This window comes from Elaeis guineensis, chromosome 5, assembly GCF_000442705.2.
Source record: "Elaeis guineensis isolate ETL-2024a chromosome 5, EG11, whole genome shotgun sequence".
NCBI lineage: Eukaryota > Viridiplantae > Streptophyta > Magnoliopsida > Arecales > Arecaceae > Elaeis > Elaeis guineensis.
This window is the reverse complement of record NC_025997.2, coordinates 22,682,944-22,703,472: the sequence shown is the minus strand read 5'-3', so window position 1 is coordinate 22,703,472 and position 20,529 is coordinate 22,682,944. Positions and strand designations below refer to the sequence as shown.

The 20,529-nt window shown below is 38.9% G+C and overlaps 1 protein-coding gene across 1 annotated transcript; it reads right to left on the bottom strand.

Annotated features, from left to right (window-relative positions):
• Window positions 1-421: 421 nt before the first annotated feature.
• Window positions 422-1,882, bottom strand: LOC105045144 (RING-H2 finger protein ATL64). Its single transcript, XM_010923310.4, is given in 2 exon segments — window positions 422-1,628; window positions 1,631-1,882. Coding segments are annotated over 2 exon segments (915 nt in total). The 5' UTR covers window positions 1,719-1,882; the 3' UTR covers window positions 422-801.
• Between the last annotated feature and the right edge of the window lie 18,647 nt (window positions 1,883-20,529).

The window sequence follows — 20,529 nt, the reverse complement described above, 5'->3', positions numbered from 1 at the left end:
GATGGGGGAACCCAAGTTCAAGCATTCATACAATCCAAAACGGGCCCAACCAACAAAATCCAGGTGTAACCAGCAATGTTGACCCTATTCCATGGTTTACGTTATAGGTGTGATTTAGGTACATTGCATAACAAAAGCTTCAAATTCTACTGTTTTCAATCAAGCAAAATACATGGCATATTTTGATATTCATGCAACACTTTGCAAATATAAAATTATCATTTACCCGTTTTGATTCTGGCCTGCAAGATTTCTGGAAGGTAGCATATCCATATCGGGCCTTCAAATAATACTTAAATGGTATTAAATGATCAACTTAAACCTACCTATATGCCATAATTTATATTATCTGTATATGGATAATGGGGTGTGTGTGTGTGTATTTCCCACTGTATAAATTATTACTTGAAGCCACTGCATTTTATTGTTCGTTGGTTTTTTTATTCAAATCACTACATTAGTTCCAAAAACAATGTCATAAATAATAAGATTTCTGGGCGTCATGAGGCGATTGGAAAAATCGAAAATAACTGGTGATAATAAACATTTGCTGCTATAAGAACTAGCAATGAATATATCATAATTACAAAAAAAAAAAACAAAAACAAAAAACCTCTCAAAACTTTACGAATCATTTCCAGACCCACTCCCTCTATTTTTGAACTAAGTCGTTTGTGAAAAGAAAAAAAGCCCAGGAAGGCAATAGGCAAAAGAACCTTAACGTCGCTATGTCATTCCCGAGCCGCCACGCGTGAACCGCCAACGGCTACGATTCCGCGACGCCTCCAACCCTTTATCATACTAAAGTGCCGCCATCGTCGGCGGAGGTGGTGGTGGGGATGGCGGCGGAGGAGACCGCTCCGCCCTTTCCTCCCGCTCCAGATCCGGTTCCCCGCCCGAATTCCCGCCGCGATGGAGCCTCAGATCCCTGCTTAGAAGCCTCGTAAGCAGCTGCATGCGACTTCCTGGCGACTTCGTACCCTGCACCCCCGGCATTCCCAACCCTAATCCTGACTCTATCTCTTCTTCCGATCCCCTGAACCCCTCGCCCCACCTCGCCGGTACCTCGATCCTCAGCTCCGGACCGCCCAACGTAGTCGACGAAGACCCGATCCCCTCCGCTCGGCACCGGAAGCACAGACCGGAGGGCAAATAAGCTCGTTCCTCCACCGCCGCCTCCGGAGGATTCGGCGGCAGTACTCGCACTGGGGCGGTGGTATGGACCCGCGGCGACGCCACCTTCACGGCGGCGCGGCAGAGGGGGCAGGTGGCGTGGGAGTGGAACCACATGTCAATGCACTCGACATGAAATCGGTGACCGCACAGCGGGAGGGAGCGCACCTTCTCCCCCTCCTGGAACTCGTTCAGGCACACCACGCAGTCCACCACCTTCTCCCCATCTCCTTCGCCTCCAGCGGCAGCGGCGGCGGCGGCGGCTGAGAAGACGAGGACGGGAAGGGACTGGAGGATATCAGGAGCCAAGCCGCGATCGGTGGGGCGCAGGGCGTCGTGGGCCTCGCCGGCGAAGACGAGGCGGCGGCGGAGGCGGCGGCGGGTGGAGGCGATGCGGCGGAGGACACGCCACCGGAGGTAGAGGTGGAGGAAGAGGACGAGGAGGGTGGCGGTTAAAGCACGACAACGGTGATGAGCATAATCTTTCCGCTTAGCTCGTAGTTCTTCCGTGGAACCCCGTCGTCAATCTGAGTATTCGGATCCATTGGGCTTTGTATCTTCTTTTCTTTCCCCTCTTTTGTTCTTTGGAGGCGAGGGAACCTAATCGACCTTTTATAGTTGTATCAGCGTGGCCGTGAGGGCGGGATTGTGTTATTATTCCCGACCTGTATAGGATTAGGATAAGAAGGGGTGAATTTTTCACGCGGAAAGGTACCGTTTGGGGAAAGTTTTTAGCTGGCCGCTGTGAAGCTTCGTTCAGGGTTCGGGAACAGACGGTGGGCGCGAGTCTTAGGCGGAACCCCGGGCGAGACAGGCGCGGTGGAGAGGACCAATCCAAATCAAGTGTTGCATACACGGTAGATACCGTGAAGGAATTTTGAAATTATTTAAATGCAAGAAAGTAGTATGGCGTATGACTACTGGACTGATCCACTGGACCTCAATCCATCTGACAATTAGATGGGGGTGGCTGCTTAAGCGGGCCTGAGTCACCGGCCCTACTTGCGTTCTCACAGTGTCATCTTTCTGATGGATGGGTTCGCTGAGTGGAGAGTCCAAATCCCCAAATCTTTGGTAGAGAAAGCAGGTTGGCCAGCAATTGCCCATATTAGACTTGGAAGCACATGTATTGTGATGGTTGTTAGAACTTAAAAGGAAGGATTCTGCTAGGATCTTTATTTAGGACTGAAACTTTGATATCAATTAGAGAGAAAAAAAAATTTCATCAATCCACTTAACTCGAATCCTTAAATTTTAGAAAAAAAATAATAAAAATAAGACTATATTCTATTTTCTTTCATTTATGATTGATACATCATAGATTGAAGTACATAGCCCATATTTAAAATAGTAGTGGGTCCTTCTCGTAGTTCGTATAAGACTAGGTTTGCAAAAGTAACCATAAAAAAGATAAAAAATCTATAGAAAGTAGTTCTCGATTTTATATAAATTTGCCTTCTATTGCTTCAAATAAAGAGATATGTCCAATTAAAGTTTTTATCAAAAATGAAACTTTCATTTGGACCAATTTATTTTCGAGTTCCAACAACAAAATGTCAGAATATTTTAATTTCTCTAAGAATTAGCGCTAAGTCGTAGATCTCAAAAAATTACTTTATTTCAAAAAAAAGATCATATTAATTGGATTTGTATGACTAAATTATAATCTCTAAAAATTTGACTCACAACTTAGCTTCTTGATACCGCAGTCTTGCTTCTGGATCCTATCAAGCTCAAGAAAATGGTGCACATTGACTCTAATGATCATCCTAAATCATTAATATGATTTTAATTAATACACTGATTAAATTAATACATAACTTTCATTTATGAATAAATATAGAATGTGAGAAGGATTTAAATTCCATCATTAATATTACTTTGTAAATAATAAGAGGAGAGCTCATGGCAAGCAAGCCTGTGTTATGGTGGTATCAGGAATGTCTCGGATTTATATCCGAGACGTAAATTTCAGAGTGGCTAAGCCATACATATGCTGAGAAGAGGTATCCATAGCCATACACATGCTAATATGAGCTATCATGATATGAGTCAGCTATTCCGAGCTATGTGCTGAGAAAAGCTATCTATACTGATATGAGCTATCCTGATATGAACTGAGCTATCCTGAACTATGTGCTGAGAAAAACTATCTATGCTAATATGAGCTATCCTGATATGAGCTAAGCTATTCTGAGCTATATATTGAGCTGAGCTGTCCTTCTATACTTAGCCATTTTCATGCCATGGCAGCCACCCACACCATGCAAAAAAGGCCAAAAACAATAAATACCCTCACATGGAAAGCATATGAAGGCTAAAATCTTCCATACTCTCAGCTCTTGATTGACAGTCCATGCAATTAAGAGGTGGAATCCTCATGTACCATGAGGTGACACTACTTATCCAATTTAAGAAGGCCAACTGGTCAAGCACGACTCGAGGATATTCAAATTCTCCACTCAATATATTGCCAATAACGGCCTCCTCACTCCACGAGAGTGATTGAGGGTTGAAATATCTCGTCCGTTATAGCATGTTCAATAGCTCTGCAATTTTGGGATCTCATAATCTTCATACAGCTGTGTGACCAGCTATTCGACAGCCTTCTATATAAGCAATCAAAGCTCCGAGGATCAAGATAAGCCAACAATCCTTTCAAAGAACTCGTTGCTGCTCCTATTATTTTATGAATCTGACTTGAGCGTCAGAGGGTTCTTACGGAGCAAAAACCTCTAGTTCGGACTTATTTTGCAGGTCACTCTAGTGCCAGCATCCCTGCACGAGGCTCAACCGTCTTCTCTCCGATCTTGACCGAATCGAGCTGCAGCAGATAGAGGAATGGTCACTTTCACGTCATACCACCAATGAAAACTACCATCACACAATCGAGACGATCTGCTGCTCCTCGAACTGCCACTAGTATCGGAGAAAATCATGCACTGGCATCACAACAACCAGCCCCTTCATATGAAAGAGGGCTTAGGCCCATTTTTTGAGAAGCCAAGTGAGCGTGCGATGGCGCCACACAAGATTTCTTCACGGCATTCCAACAATGCCTTTTTCGAAAACAAGAGAGTCCATGCCGGTAGCAAGGCCCCCGCATCGCCATCACCACCAGCACCGCCACCTCCGTCGACTATGGAGATGAGTGCGAATCAGTTCAATGTGTCGGTCTAGTAAGTATATACCTGGATCGCTACGATCTAAATGATCTGGCAAAATAACGACGTGCGACGGAAGATGCATCTTGCTCCCATGTCTATGACGAAGGCGAAAAAATCAATAAAATGAGGAGGGAGATACGAAAATTTTTTATCCTCAAATTTTTTTTATTTATATTTTTTAAAAAAAAATTTGAGTAGGCTCAAGCAAAGAAGGAGATTGCGGCTCTAAATAAGAAAGGATATCATAATATCTAAAAGAAAAAGAAGAAGAAGAAGAAGAAGAAGAAGAAGGGGGAGGAGAAGGAGGTTGTAGAAATTTTTCATAACTCAAGATTCTTCTGATCAGAGATTTTCAAATTTTCAAATTTTATTTTCTTTCTTACTGTCGGGGCTATAGGACCGTGAGCATTCAAGTCAAGAAGAAGAAGAAGAAGAAGAAGGAGTTGGAGGAGGAGGAGGAGGAGGAGAGAGAAGAGGAGGGCCCGAAGCCTCTCCGGCAGAGCTCGTCACGCAATAACGCTCATCCCATCACTCAGTATGATATAACAAAAGGTCAAAAAAGAGACAGAGAAGCCGGGAAGGAAGGAAAAGAAGAAAAAGGGCAGGAGGTGGTGGCCACAAGCCGTCACGTGCCCGGCCGACGTCCCTCGCGGTGACCTCAAGCCTCTTCAGCCTGTGCCAAGGCCGGCACTGGTGGCCTCACGCCTCCCCCGTGCACCTAGCGTGCGCTCGACCAACCTCGAGGCCCGTCGGTGAAGAAGAAGAGGAGGAGGGGGGGCCACGAGCCTCCCCTGTGCGTCCCTCGTTCTCCGATGCGTTCGGGGTCTCCTGCGTGGCCGGTGTCTGTCACGACGACCCCCGTGGCTGCCTCTGTGCGCCCCGCTCCCTTCGATTGACAACGCCGGTCCCTTCGAGCTCCAGCCTTGACTTCCTCCCCACACGAGCCGAGGTCCCCGGATCCGCGGCCCTAAGGTCTTCTTTGTGTGCACCTGGCTTTCAATGGCACCGAGCTTGCCGGATCCAAGCTCCCAAGGTGCTCTGAGGCACCAAGCTCACCGGATCCGAGCTTCTGAAGTCCCCCAGCACGGCCGAAGCCGCCTGTTCGAGAGGCTCTGAAGCCTCCCCCATGTCTCACCTCCGTCAGCGCTGGGGAACTCACCCACGAGCACCTCCGAGCTCGCCACGCCCGTGCCTCACCTCCGACAGCGCCAAGGAACTCTCCCCCGAGCAGTTCCGAAGCCCCTATCCATTCCTTCTGCATTTGGCGGCCGTCGCAAGCTTGTCACCACTGATCTCATCGGCAGATGCATCCAGGTCACCAATGGATGGACCTGAGAACTCCTGTTGGTGTCGATGCCCTGAGATCCGGGCTTCCGACGTGTTCCCCCACACGCCTCCCTTCTATCTACGTCGACCTCGCCGGATCCGAGCCTCCAAGCTCTCCCCGCTCGCATCTCACCATTGATGGCACTGGCATCGAGTGGATACGGGGTCACCTCACTCGTCCGAGCCCCGGATGGTGCTGAGGACCTCCCCTACGAGCAGCTCCGAGCTTCCCCTCAAGTGCTGCCACGGCTGCAGCACCAACCTCCATCGCGATGGTGAGGTCTGCGTCAGTGGCCACACTGAGGCAGCTATAGGCCGAGCTCTCCGCAACCTCCGACCTGACACTGCTGCTCCAACCTAGCACCACTTCGATCATGGCCTCATCAAGCTCACGGAAAGCTTCTGTTGCAGTTTGCTGCTGTCTTTTGGGCTGGTACAACAGAGCTGATTTCCAAAAGGAAAGCCAAGCCAAGGCCAAATAAAGGTCCATCCGAGGTAAAACATGCCAATCCAAGGTAAAAATACGCAGATCCAAGATAAAAATCTGCAGGTCTGATCTAAAATCTGCAAATCCGAGTACGCTGGTCCGCAAAAAATCTACGGATCCAAAATCTAGGATGAGATCATGTGGATCCAAGATGCAGACCAATCTGAAGTAAAATAAGCTCAAATTGAGATAAATTGCAGGAGTCAAATAAAATCTAAAAGCTCTCAAATAGAGCTCACAATTCTTATGATAAAAAGCTTTCAGACCTTATTTATTATCCTACATTATTCTTTTTGAACAATAGATCTTCAAATACTTAAGTTGGAGTAGAGGTCGGTCCAAAGCCACAATGATGATGTGAGATCTGTGTCATTAGAGAGACGAGCTTTTAAAAAACTAACCTCAAAGGGTCAACATCACCAAAAGACCAACCTAAGCAAAATTGGATAATATCAGTCTAATTACCTATTTTTTTATTAAAAAATCAAAAAATCCAACTAAAGTAAGTCTGGTGAGTCTTCTCATCTTTTGTGTGCAGGTTCATAAATACAAACCTCAGACGAAGTCCGTCGATCTCTATCCAGGTCAGCCTGTCAATCTTTATCCGAATCAGCTCGTCGAGTTATTCTTCGAGCCGTACTCCTGTGGAGGATAACCTACGAGACCTCCACAGCCTGTCGAATTATCTCTGGGTTCTCTAGCCCATCGATCTCTATTCGGACCTATCTGTCGATCTCTATCCGGACTAGCTTGTCAAGTTTTTCTTCGAGACGTACTCCTACGGAGGATAACCTATAGGATCCCTACAGCTCGTCAAGTTATCTCCGAATCCTTCAGTTCATTGATCTCTATCCGAGCTAACTCATCGAGTTTTCTTCCGAACCATACTCTTATAGAGAACAACCTATGAAACCTCCGTAATCTGTCGAGTTATCTCCAGATCCTCCAACCCATCGATCTCTATCCAGACTAGCCCATCGATCTCCATCCGAACCAGCTCGTCGAGTTTCTCTCCAAGCCATACTTCTGCGGAGGACAACCTACGAGACCTCAGCAGTCCGTCGAGTTATCTCTAGATCCTCCAGCCCGTCGATCTCTATTCGGACAAGCCCATCAATCTCTATCCGGGCCAGCTCATCGAGTTTTTCTCCAAGCCGTACTCTTACAGAGGACAACCTACAGGACCTCCACAGTCTGTCGAGTTATCTCCGATTCTTTAGCCTGTCGACTCTATACAGACCAGCCCATCGATCTCTATTCGGACTAGCTTATCGAATTTTTTTCTGAGCCGTACTCCTGTGGAGGACAACCTATGGGACCTTCGTAGTCCGTCGAGTTATCTTTGAATCCTCCAGTCCTTCAATCTCTATCCAAATCAGTCCATCGATCTCTATCCGAACCAACTTGTCAAGTTATCCTCCGAGCCATACTCCTACGAAGGACAACCTATAGGACTTTCGTAGCCCGTCAAGTTATCTCTAAGTCCTCCAGTCCATCGATCTCTATCCGGACCAGCCCATCAATCTCTATCCGGATCGGCTCGTCGAGTTTTTCTTCGAGTCATACTCCTACAGAAGATAACCTACATGATCTCCGCAGCCCGTCGAATTATCTCCAAATCTTCTAGCCCATCGATCTCTATAAGAGCCAGCTCATCGAGTTTTTCTCCAAGCCATACTCATGCGGAGAACAACCTACGGGACCTTCGCAGCTCGTCGAGTTATCTTCGAATCCTCCTGCCTATCGATCTCTATCTAGACCAGCCCATTGATCTCTATCCGGACCAACTTGTCGAGTTTCCCTCTGAGCAGTACTCCTACAGAGGACAACCTACGGGACCTCCGCCGCCCGTCGAGTTATCTCTGAATCCTCTAGTCTGTCAATCTCTATCAGGACCAGCCTGTCAATCTCTATCCGATCCAGCTCATCGAGTTTTCTTCTGAGCCGTACTCCTATGGAGGATAATCTATGGGACCTTCGTAGCCCATCGAGTTATCTCCGAGTCTTTCAATCCGTCAATCTCTATCCGGACCAGTCCATCGATCTCTATTCGGGCTAGCTCGTCGAGTTTTTTTTCGAACCATACTCCCGTAGAGGATAACCTACGGGACCTCTGCAGCCAATCGAGTTATCTCCAGATCCTCCAGCCTATCGATCTCTATCCGGACTAACCCATCAATCTCTATCCAGACTAACTCGTCGAGTTTTTCTTCGAGCTGTACTCCTGCGGAGGATAACCTACAGGACCTCTACAATCCATCGAGTTATCTCAAGGTCCTCTAGCCGTCGATCTCTATCCAGACCAGTCCGTCGATATCTATCCGAACCAGCTCATCGAGTTTTTCTTCGAGCCATATTCCTGCGGAGGACAAGCTACGAGACCTTCACAGCCCATCAAGTTATCTCCGGATCCTCCAACCTGTTGATCTCTATCTGAGCCAGCCCATCGATCTCTATTCGAGCCAGCTCATCGAGTTTTTCTCCAAGCCATACTTCTGCGGAGGACAACCTATAGGACCTCTACAGCCCATCGAGTTATCTTCTGGTCCTTTAGCCTGTCAATCTCTATCCGAGTCAGTTCGTCGATCTCTATCTGGACCAGATCATCAAGTTTTTCTCCAAATCATACTCCTATGGAGGACAATCTACGGGATTACCGCAGTCCGTCGAGTTATCTTCGGATCCTCTGCCTGTTGATCTTCATCCAAACTGGCCTTGAATGACTGAAGATGAGCTAAAAACAAGCTACCTCTCGCATTACGAGAAGTGCACATGCTGCCACTCATGTGAAGAGTAGAGTCAAGCTGCTTTCACTGTCCACATTAAATGACGAACAGATGCCTTAATGGAATGCATGGATGAACGTCCCTAGGCCCGAGGCATCATTTCAGTAGCACTCTTTTCGTCTGATTCTCAGACTCAGAAGTAAAAGGTAGTATTACGATGGTATCAAAGATACCTCGAATTTATATCCAAAACATAGATTTCGAGTGGCTGAGCTATACATATGCTGAGAAGAGATATCCATAGCCACACATATGCTGATATGAGCTATCCTAATATGAGCCGAGCTATCCTGAGCTGTGCTAAGAAGTGCTATCTATCCTGATATGAGCTATCCTGATATAAGCTGAGCTATTCTGAGCTATATGTTGAAAGAGCTATCTATGCTGATATGAGTATCCTGATATTAGCTAAGCTATCCTGAGCTATGTACTGAGCTAAGCTATCCTGAGCTATATGCTGAGAAGAGCTATCTATGCTGATATGAGCTGAGCTATCCTGATATGAGCTATGTACTGAGAAAAACTATCTATGCTGATATGACTATCCTGATATGATCTGAGCTATCTGAGCTATGTGCTGAGCTGAGCTATCCTTCTATACTTAGCCATCTTCATGCCATGGCAGCCACCCACACCATGCAAAAAAGGCTAAAAACAATAAATACCCTCCCATGAAAAGCATATGAAGATTAAGATCCTCCATATTCTCAGCTTCTGATTGACATCCATGTAATTAAGAGGGGGATCCCAATGTACCATAAGGTGATACCACTCATCCAATTTAAGAAGGCCAACAGGTCAAGCACAACCCCCAAGGATATTCAAATCTCCCACTCAATAACTGTCAGTAACAACCTCCTCACTCCACGGGAGTGATGGAGGGCTAAAATATCTCATCCGTTATAAAATGTTGAATAGCTCTACAATCTCGAGATCTCACAATCTTCATACAGTTGTATGACCAACTAATCGACAGCCTTCTATATAAGCAGCCAAACTCCAAAGATCAAGGTAAGCCAATCAATCCTTCTCAGAGAATTCGTTGCTGCTCCTATTGTTCTCTGAATCTAACTTGAACATCGAGGATCCTCGCCGGAGTAAAAACTTCCGGTTTGGATTTTTTTTATAAGTCACTCCAGCGCCAGTATTCCTGTGCGAGGCTCAACCGTCTTCTCTCCGATCTCGATCGAATCGAGCAGCAACAGCCTCTATATTAAATATATTTTTTACAAATTAAAAATATATATATTATATTTTTTGTTATATACAAGTACTGTATTGTATTAAATAAATTATGAATGCCAAACACATTTATAATACTTATGATATAAATCCTTTTGTAATTATTATAATATTTTATAGAAAATAGAAAACCTATATGACCCACAATTGTTTTCTTAGCATCAGCTCTCATGTCCCATTGATTTAACTAATAATATCTTTAATCTTATTAATGATCATATGGAATGTGAAAATTATTTAAATTTTATCATTAATTAATAATATCTACTATGAGCAGGGGTGGCAATTGGGTTGAATATAAATTAGGTCAATATTGATTGAGTCAGAAAATTGTCAGTTTAAATTTAATTTATTTATTAAATAAATTAAAAATTCAGATCTGAATCTATTCTATTTATTAAATAGATAATCTCAGCTAATCAATTTAATTTATTTATTAAATATATCAAATTAAGTTAAATTGACTGAACGAGTTAAATGGATCAAAAATAAAAGTTAAGTAAACCTTAAATAAGTTAAATAATTTTTTTTTGAGTAAAAAATGATAGAAGTGAGATACTTTCTCATTATTGTATTACTTTGACTGAAAGAAGTTTTATCAGGTACTATTGTTAAAAGGTTTATCTTATAAAAAGTTTTGGCTGAAGACTCCCCACTTACTATTCTACCCAATAAACGACATTCCCATCTAATAGAGGAAGCCAAAAGTCAATTTACTACCCGCCAAACCCAGAGTCCCCTTTTTATACTTGCAAAGAAAATAAAAATTGATGCACGGTTTGCATGGCCTTGTATTATGTGTTGCTAGTGCTTATCTATTCTCGTTGCTAAGCTCCCCTCCTTCAGCCAAAGTATTATCTTCAGAAGATACGACCAGTTCCCTTCCTTTCGTTAAATATCCCAATCTCGCTACTACTGTACTACATGCTTTACCTCCTTTTATTGAAGTCCATTGTTGAAATAATAAAATGATTGATTTTGTTGTTTCAGATAATATTTTGGCCTCAAAGTTGAATCTTCTATTATTTCTTTCCTTCCATAGAACCCAATATCTGATGGCTATCAGACTTTCAACAGTTGAAAAAATTTTCTTCACCTGATTTTGATCTCGTCACTCACCCTAGACCCTTTGAATGTCCTCCGGCAAACAAAGGATTTCAACCTTTGAAGAAGGCAATCCCAAAAGCTTTTGATAGAGTTATAGACAAACATGAGATAGTCAACTGTCTCCTCTTCTCCACAGCATAACAGACACACTAAAACTACTCTTACACCCTTCAGAAGTAAGTAGTTAGCTGTGAGAATCTTTCTATGATAGTAGAGTCAACTGAAATGCTTGACTTTCTCTGAAATTGAAAATTTCTAATTTATTTTAGACAGATTTTAAATGGGTTAAACAAATTAAATAGGCTAAACATGTTATCTGACTCAATCCAACCTAACTATTAAACAAGTTAAATAGGTTCGATATTTGAAATTCAAATTCATCCAAATATTAAACGGATTAAACAGATCAACCTGTTTATGATCCAACTCTATTTAGCCTACATCTAAATTTATTTATGATAGATCAAACATAGATCGAATTGGTGGATCAAGTCATATTTTGCCAACCCTAACTATGAGTGATTGAAATCATTATTCTATAGTCTGTAATTAATTAATATATAATTTAGATAATTAATTAATATATGACTTTCACTCTATTAATGAAAATGTGGAATGAGAAAAAAATAAATTTTATCGTTCATATTAGTGTCCACAAGGCGAGTGGAGAGCTTAACACAAGCAAAACCTCTATTTTAGTATATATAATATATTGATTATACACTTAGACAATCTTGAATACTTATATAGGTATAAGAATCTAAATAATACATTCCTGCTAGTCTTTCTAACTCTCTGTTTAGTATGAAGGATGGATTAAAAAAAAATGGATGGAGGAGGAAAGATGAATGAATAAATTTTTGATCCATCCTCTTATATATATGGTGAAATTAGCATAAAAAGATGAGTGAAAATGATTCTCTCCTCTATTTGGTATAGGAAAATAAAAAAAAGAAAGGATAATATTTATATAACATTTTACTAAACTATCATTTAATAAAAATATTATTATTAATTTATAATATTTATTCATATTAAAGAAGTAAATAATATATAAACATAATTTTTATAATCTATAATTATATAAATATTTAATTTAATATATGATCTTATAAATTAATTATATAAATAAATAATTAATTTATAATATAGTTTTAATGGTTAATTAATATTATATAAATAGTTAATTAAAAAATAATAAATATAAATAAAAAATTGAAGTAATATAATTATTTAATTATAATTATAAAAATTATATATTAAAATTAAAATAATGATTAATAAAATTTAATGATATATGATTAACAATATATAAAAATATATATAAATAATATGAATGAAAAAATAAAAATATTATATTTTTATCAAATAAAATTAATGAGAGATAATTTTATCAATGCAAAAGTTCATCCTTCAATACTCCATCTTTTTTTCTTTATCTTTTCAATTTGAAAAAAAGCAACATGGTAGACCAGGATGGATGGTAATCTCTTCTTTTTCATCTATCATCTCTGTAACTTTTTGAACTAAACGATGGATGGAGGCCATCCATCTTTTCAATCTCATCCATCCACGCTCTCATGATCTCAACCAAATACAAGTGAGAACCTTAGTTCTTATAAATGGTATCAAAGCATGGATTTTAAATCCTTCGAGTTTAAACTAGATAGGTGTGAGTAGGGATAGAATTTAAGTATATTGGGAAGTCTTAGATTTTTTATTCCTTGATTCAAATGCACTCCTGATCTTATTATAAATTGTGTATATCATGATCGAGTTTCTTAATTTTCATAATTTTTGCATGATATTCTTGTAATCATATCTGTGATTTCAGAATCAATTCACTTATTCTTGAAGTTCTTTTTTTTTGGCATATGAACTTGATCCAATTTGTTAAAGATTCAATTAGACATTATATTTGCTTCCAATTTCTGTTCCTCTCTACAGATTATAACTTAAAGTTTAGATTCTAGGTTTTTATGTTAATATATGGGCTACCTTATTAGGAAACTCATTATGATCTCAATTCTATTATAGAAGTCATGGTAATAAGCCACATCATCTTGGACTCTCTCTTTTGATTTTAATACCAATCATGTTGCTTACTTTAAATATCATTTTTCTAAGCCCATCATTAAATATTTGTCCTTGTAATCACTTGTAGAATATCTAATTATTTAATCAACAAGATTGATTATGATCTTTTAATTATATCAAAGATCCACCATGATGTATATGTCAAATCCATTTCATTCCAAGCTCTATTCTAAATACAATCACTTTTAATAATCTATCCAGCCTGAGGATTTAGCATTTTATTATTGATCCTATTCAATTCTTGATTGAACATGCATTTAAATCTAGATCACAATTTCAAACTCAAATTCATTTTCAATCATTTTACTAATACTAATATGTTAACCTATATTTTAATCTTAAATTGGATAAAAGCTTTAGTTAACTATTTTTTCATATATAAATAGATCTTAATCTAGTCATCATACTCATGTTAATCATATGATTGAAGAAGGATGAGATCTGAAATTCCAAGTGGGAGATTATACATTTATTAAAGTGTCTCCTAGCAAGACAATGATATGATTTGAGCTAAGTATCCTCAATTATTTCTTAGTCTAGGAATATCAATTCCAAGGATGAGGAAGGACTCGAGAGCTGGTCCAACTAAACCAGCTTTATCGGTCAACCCAGCCAAAGTCAATGGGAGATGCCAATTTCCATTTAAAAAAAAGGAGAGAAAGAAAAAGAAAACCATGATTGTAATCCCTTGCCCGGGTTGAGGCCCATGCGAAATGGCCAGGTTTGGCATGAAACCACTGTCTAGATCTTAGGCAACTTGGACCCATCATCAAAATTATGGGCGAGCTTGAAACTACCAACAATAAACCTCTTTTTGAATTAATTTTATTTTGAATTAATTATGCATTTAGTCCCTGAAGTTCAAAATCCTAAAGTTTAGCCCCTCTAATTTATGAAATATTTTATTATGGTCTTCAGACAAATTTTCATTGACCCTCTCTCTGAAAATCCAATGTGGCAACCCCCTATGCATATGTGGTGTAAACTTTGCTTAGATAGTAGAAATCGGTGCTCACATGGCATTAAAATTTAAAAATATATATGATGTGACAAAAACAAGCACTTATATGGCTAAAACCATCTAAATAGGTGCTTAATCTTCTAATTTCCGATCTATGCCTTAATTTCACAAGACCTCCTCTTCTTCCCCAATCAAAAATCGTTCTTCTTCCTTAATTCAAATGAGAGGTCTATTTTCACTGTGTTTCTTCCCAATCGTCCAGCAATTTTCATTGGAGTCGTGCATTTGGTACTCCTCTTCAGCGTCATTCGTCGGCAAGGGGTTGTTCATCATCTTTCTTTCCTATCATTTTTCGGTGTCATTCTTCTCCATTGCACTCTAAGTACGTATCCACCGGTAGTTAAAATATTGGATTGGTGATGTGTATACATTTCTTGTTTGGGAATTGATATAATGAGATTTGATATTTTATGTCTTTTTGTTTGAGATTATGAAATTAAAGCGTTGAGGGCATCATGAAGTAGGATTATAACATCAAAGAGACTCGGTGGAGGGCTATGCATCCTCATGAACTAAAATGTATGATTCCACCGGCATGCTTGCTTTTGTTCGTCACTGCTTGTACCCTAGTACAGTTGTTAAGATGAGTTTGAAAAGGATTTGGCAGAGGGTGTGCTTATATTTATATTTTTTTGTCATTGTCTTTGTTTATTACTACCTAGTTTCTTTGTATATTACTACCTAATCTCTATAATTTTTACTGCCTGATCCTTCTATTTTTAATAAAAGATGTCAATTCTTTAATTGTTTTTGTTGTGCTTTGTATTTTTACCCTAGAACTTGCTCTATTGTGCTTTGTTTAACTAAATTGAAGTTGATGAATGCTGTAATTTGTCATATATGCAGTGACTCTATGTTTAGTTGTTCTATTAGATAGACATTTATATATGCCAGAGGTGAACTAGAGATGGAATTGTTTGTTAATATGCAGTCATATATTGCTAGTTCATACATTCTTTTACTGATTTACCTATGACATAGTTTTGATGGGACAAAAATATGCATTGCTATATGGTATAATATTTCATTCTGATTTACCAATGCATTCTTATGTTGGTATTCGTAAATTGTATATTAGGATAAAGTATCTCTTTGGTCCTCAGAGCATATGGGAAGTTTTTAAATAGTCCATAAACTTTAAAAATCAATCTAATTTGGTACTCAAAATATGAGTTTCTATTAACAACTTATACATAGAAAAAAAAAATTACCAGTATCTTTATGGGTTATTTTGTTTGTATGCATTCATATACTGTTAATTACTAGATTTTTTGGTATTGTACTTGTACTTCATGGTGGAACTATGCATTCCTATATTATCCTATATATAATTCTTATGTTCCAACATATCTTATATATTAGGATAATGTATCTCTTTGGTCCTTAGAGTATATATCTTATTCCTCAAAATATAAGTTTCTATTAAGAACTTATACATAGAAAAAAATTACTTATACTTCATAGGTTATTTTGTTTGTATACATTCATCTATTGTTGATTATTATATTTTTACTAATATACTATACTTCATCTACATTCTTACATAATTTGATCCTCAAAGTATTAGTGGATATGGCTTAGGATATGTTTTCTATCACATTTCACTGGAATGGGAAGCTCATATTAAAAACACCATGAGATATGTTGGAGGACAAGTTTTCATTTGTGACAATATTGATCCTCATAGAATCTCTAGTCTGAAGATGGAGTATATTGAGAGAAATTGGAGTTTCTAACTTCCCTTAATTTTACTATGTCAAACCTAGAAAAGATCTAAATACTAGCTTGAAATTCAATTTTTAGTGGTCAGGATGTTTTAGATATAATTTTAGATATTCCTTCTGATGAGATGATACATGTTATGTAGAATATGAAGATGAAGAGGTGAGTGGTCAGCAGGGAGGTGTCCCTGAGTCAGTGAAAAAAATGGATCGTAGTCTTATTCAGTTGCTAAACCATTGTTGAATTTAGAGAATATATCCATTCATATACATGAACAAGCTATTGGGGAAGTGGGGATACTAGGGCTGAAGGCAATGAGGATACTGGAGTTGAAGAAAGTGATAATGAGAGTGATAGAAGTATTAATTTAGATGATCTCTGTATTAGTGATTATGTGGAGAGTAATGATGATGAAAATTTTGATTTTAATATTAATGAAAGTGTTGAACTGGTAGGAAAAGGGGTGAATAGACTGAACCTAGTTTTGAACAAAATAAAGCTTGAGTCAAAGAGGCTGAAAGCTTTGATGATGTTTCTTCAGACTATACACAATCTGAAAACTTAGATTCACATATAGATTCAGATGAGAAACAAGATGATACATTCTTTGATTTTCAGAGAGGATGCTGATTTAGGGAGTGTTCAATTTGAGAGAGGCATGAAATTCAGTAGCTTTGCCCCACTAAAAGTAGCAATAAGGGAGTCTGCAATAAATGGGGGTATAATATGAAGTTGGTAAAGAATAACAAAGCTAGGGTAAGAGCAATATACCTAGATGATTGCAGGTGGATGTTGCATGCTTTTTGAGTTGTTGTCCAATTAGGGTGAGAGCAAATTTTGAGTTGAACAAGAAGCTGATTGAAAAGATTGATTCAGCTATCTATCAATAGTTAGTGGACATTCCTATCAAATTTCGATCTAGGCATGCATTTAAGACATAGCCAAGATGTAATATGCTATGAAACAATTTATCCAAGACTTTTAACATTTAATATTGCAAGGAAGGAATAAACCTATAGTAGAAATATTAGAGGATACATAAGGCTATGATGTCAATGACAATTAAGAAAAAGAAATAATTCTCAAACATAATTATCTAATTTATCCTAACCAAGGTTTGCTATGTCGGTACTAGTGGTTGTTTCGGTCAGCCGATGGCATGGTACGGTATGGCCCTATATCGTATCAGACCGATGCGAACCGATGAAGGCAAAAGAAGCGAACTGGGAGAAGAAAAGAGAGAAAGAGAGAGAAATAAAAAGAGAGGAAGAAAGAAAGAAAAAGAGGGAGGAGTCGGAGGAGCCGTTAGACGATACAGTCCATGTGTGCAGTACCTTGGGCATGAAACAGGGGCGATGCCCCCATTGCATGGGTTTTTTTTAAAAAAAATAAAACTTAAGTAAAGCCGGCAAACCATTTGCCGGCTTCACTATTTTTACTTTTCTTAAAAAAGTTCAAAAAAAATGAAGCCGATAATCTCATTGGCAACTTCACTGATTTTAATTTTTTTTTAATCTCTTAAATAGTAAAACCGGCAAATGATTTGCTGGCTTCACTATTTATCTTCATTTTTAAAAAAAAGTTGACGTGTGAACAGGGGCGACAGCACTTATTCCACGGCCGCGATGTTGCCCGCACTGCTTCTATCGTCTGATGGCCACGACGACCTCTCTGTTGTTCCGTCCTTCCATCTCCGATGGTCTCCCCTCCTCTTTCTTTCTCACTCATTGTAGCAGTCCCATCAGACGGACCGAGCTGCGATGATTTTTGCCACCCTCCGATGGTCACAGAGGGCCACAACCGACGTCCGACGATGGTGCCATTCTTTCTTTCTCCTCCTCTTTCTCTCTGCCTCTGTTTTCATTTCTTTCTTCTCTGGCACTGATGTGTGCCATTTCTTCCATCGAAACGGTTCCAATTCTCTATCGGTACAATTTGGAATGGTTCCGAAAACCATGGTCCTAATAGTATAATTTGGAGAAGAATAAGGATGTTTCAAGATTTTATCTGATAATATGGGCTGGTGGTAGCATGTCTGAGGTTCCATATGGTTCTAATCAATATGTTGTGGATTTGGATAAGCATGAATGTAGTTGTTTCGGATGGAAGTTGATTGGTATATCTTGTGCACATTCAATAAAGTGCACATAGTTTTTTAAAAAAAGGCATAAGGAGTATATGCATATTTATTTCTATAATGAGATCTATTTGAGAATATACTCCTGCTTTCTCTAAACATTGAATGGACAAACTGTGGCCTAAGATAAATTTAATCCCTCCATTCCCTCCAACAATAAAGAGGCCACCTCGTAGGCTCAAAAAGCAAAGAAAAAGAGATGCAGATGAACCACACAAAACTTAATTCTAGCTAGACTAAGGAGGAACATAAAGATAAGGTGCGGAAGATATTATTTATGGGAGCATAACTCAAGAACAATACATCCTCTCTCTAATATGCCAGCTAAGCCTATTCTTCAACAAAATAACTAGGGCTGAGCAAATAACTGAAACCCGAAGAAATCCACCCAATATGACCCAATAAATATCAGTTTCGATAAGTTGAAAGACATAAATTGGATGGAATTGGATTGGAGTTTGTAAAAAATCGGTTATTTACGATTAAATTCAGTTCCTACACTTTTAATCCATATGAAACTTAACCCAACCGATGTAATATTTCACAAACTCACTTTTATTTTGGAACGGTATCGTTTAGACTTCAATACTTCATTCTAAATAATACCCCATCATCCATTTGGATTCATAAAAATATTAATGTTGAATTATTGATGAAAGCACATCAATTGATATAATTCTAAAGTGAAAGCTTTCAGATGAGTAAATCTTTTTTTTTTCTATTTTATTTTGTATAGATTCAAACAGAAGCTCAAAATTTATAATGTATAAGATTTAAATTTTTTTGTATTAAATTAATAAAAAAAATAGATAAACTTAAATAGGCCAATATTAGATTTAAAATCAACATTGGGTCAACATTGAAGCCTAAACTAACACAACCCATTCGAACCCATTATAAACTGCTCATTTCGGTTTCAAATGGTTTATACATGATAAATGATCGGCAGCAGGTTGAATTTTCTTCAATCTGATTAGGTTCTGTCGAATAAAATTTTTTTCTCAATCCGACGGAACCCAACTTGTACTCTGCCCTAAAAATAATGCATCTCCTAACTTTCACTGTTACTATTGATTCTTCAACATCAATAGATCAATATCCAATCAAGAGAATAAAATAATTTCTTGATACATCCTCCTTTTGGCATGCTAGCATCCCTTTTGGTTCACCATGTGGTCCAATTTCTGTTTAAATGGAGTTCCTGTCATTTCCAACCAGCAGCCTCTTCAACTCTATCAACCACATCATCCATTATCCACCTGAAGTTTGGCGAGAGTTGAATGACAGACCTACATCTACCGGGTTCACCTAATCTCGATACATCCGAAGCCAGTGATGGCAACCTTCCACCAGTTCCCATTTTTACATGCATGAATCCTTTACCATCAATTCCAGAATTATCAAAAGTCCACAGCGTGAACTACTCATTGTTTTTCCTCACGTCCGAAGGTCCCACTTTCGATTGATTGTGTTAGCATCCGTCGAGCATTACACGATTCTTCTTCACGTACGCTTCCTGTCGCGTTACGGCATTGTACGGTGTTCTTGACGAGTTGGACATTCATTTAAATCAACTTTAAAATACGCCGTAACTTTATTCCAATCAGACGACGTTTGAAATAGTAACTACTGGTTGCATTGAAATGATTACTACTTTTACGCAATTGGCGTTTGACATTTGGGGTGCTTCTTTTGAACATAACAGGATCTCTCTCTCTCTCTCTGGACCTGTTGATCTCCGGATTTTTTTATTATTTTTATTATTTTTTATTTTCAAAAATATCTCATTCAAAATTTATTTTTAAAAATTTTCATGCATGAAGTGGCGATTTCACGGCCACCTAAACCTGCTTCAAACCCAGCTGATCGGATGATATGGATAGAATTGAAATCGTCATCTGGGCCTCTAATTCCAATAAAACCATCATTTGGACCGATGATTTCCTCCAAATATCTATTTATCATTATTTTTTTTATAATTATAGACTTCATTATCTTACCATTCAAAATAATCATAACACAAATTTTTTTCTTATGTAAAAGTATTTTTTCAAATCAAAAAGAGAAAAAGCATCAAGTGGATTGGGGGCAAACAGATCTCATGCTCTAGATCATAGATAACTAAAGAACTTTTAATCTAAATTTCTTCTTATCCACGAGGTCTCATTTAATCCCAATCCCAACAAAAATAAAATTTTTCACCATCACTGTTTAAAGTACTAGATCGGTAAGAGTCAATAGATCAAATTATTGGGCTTCTATCA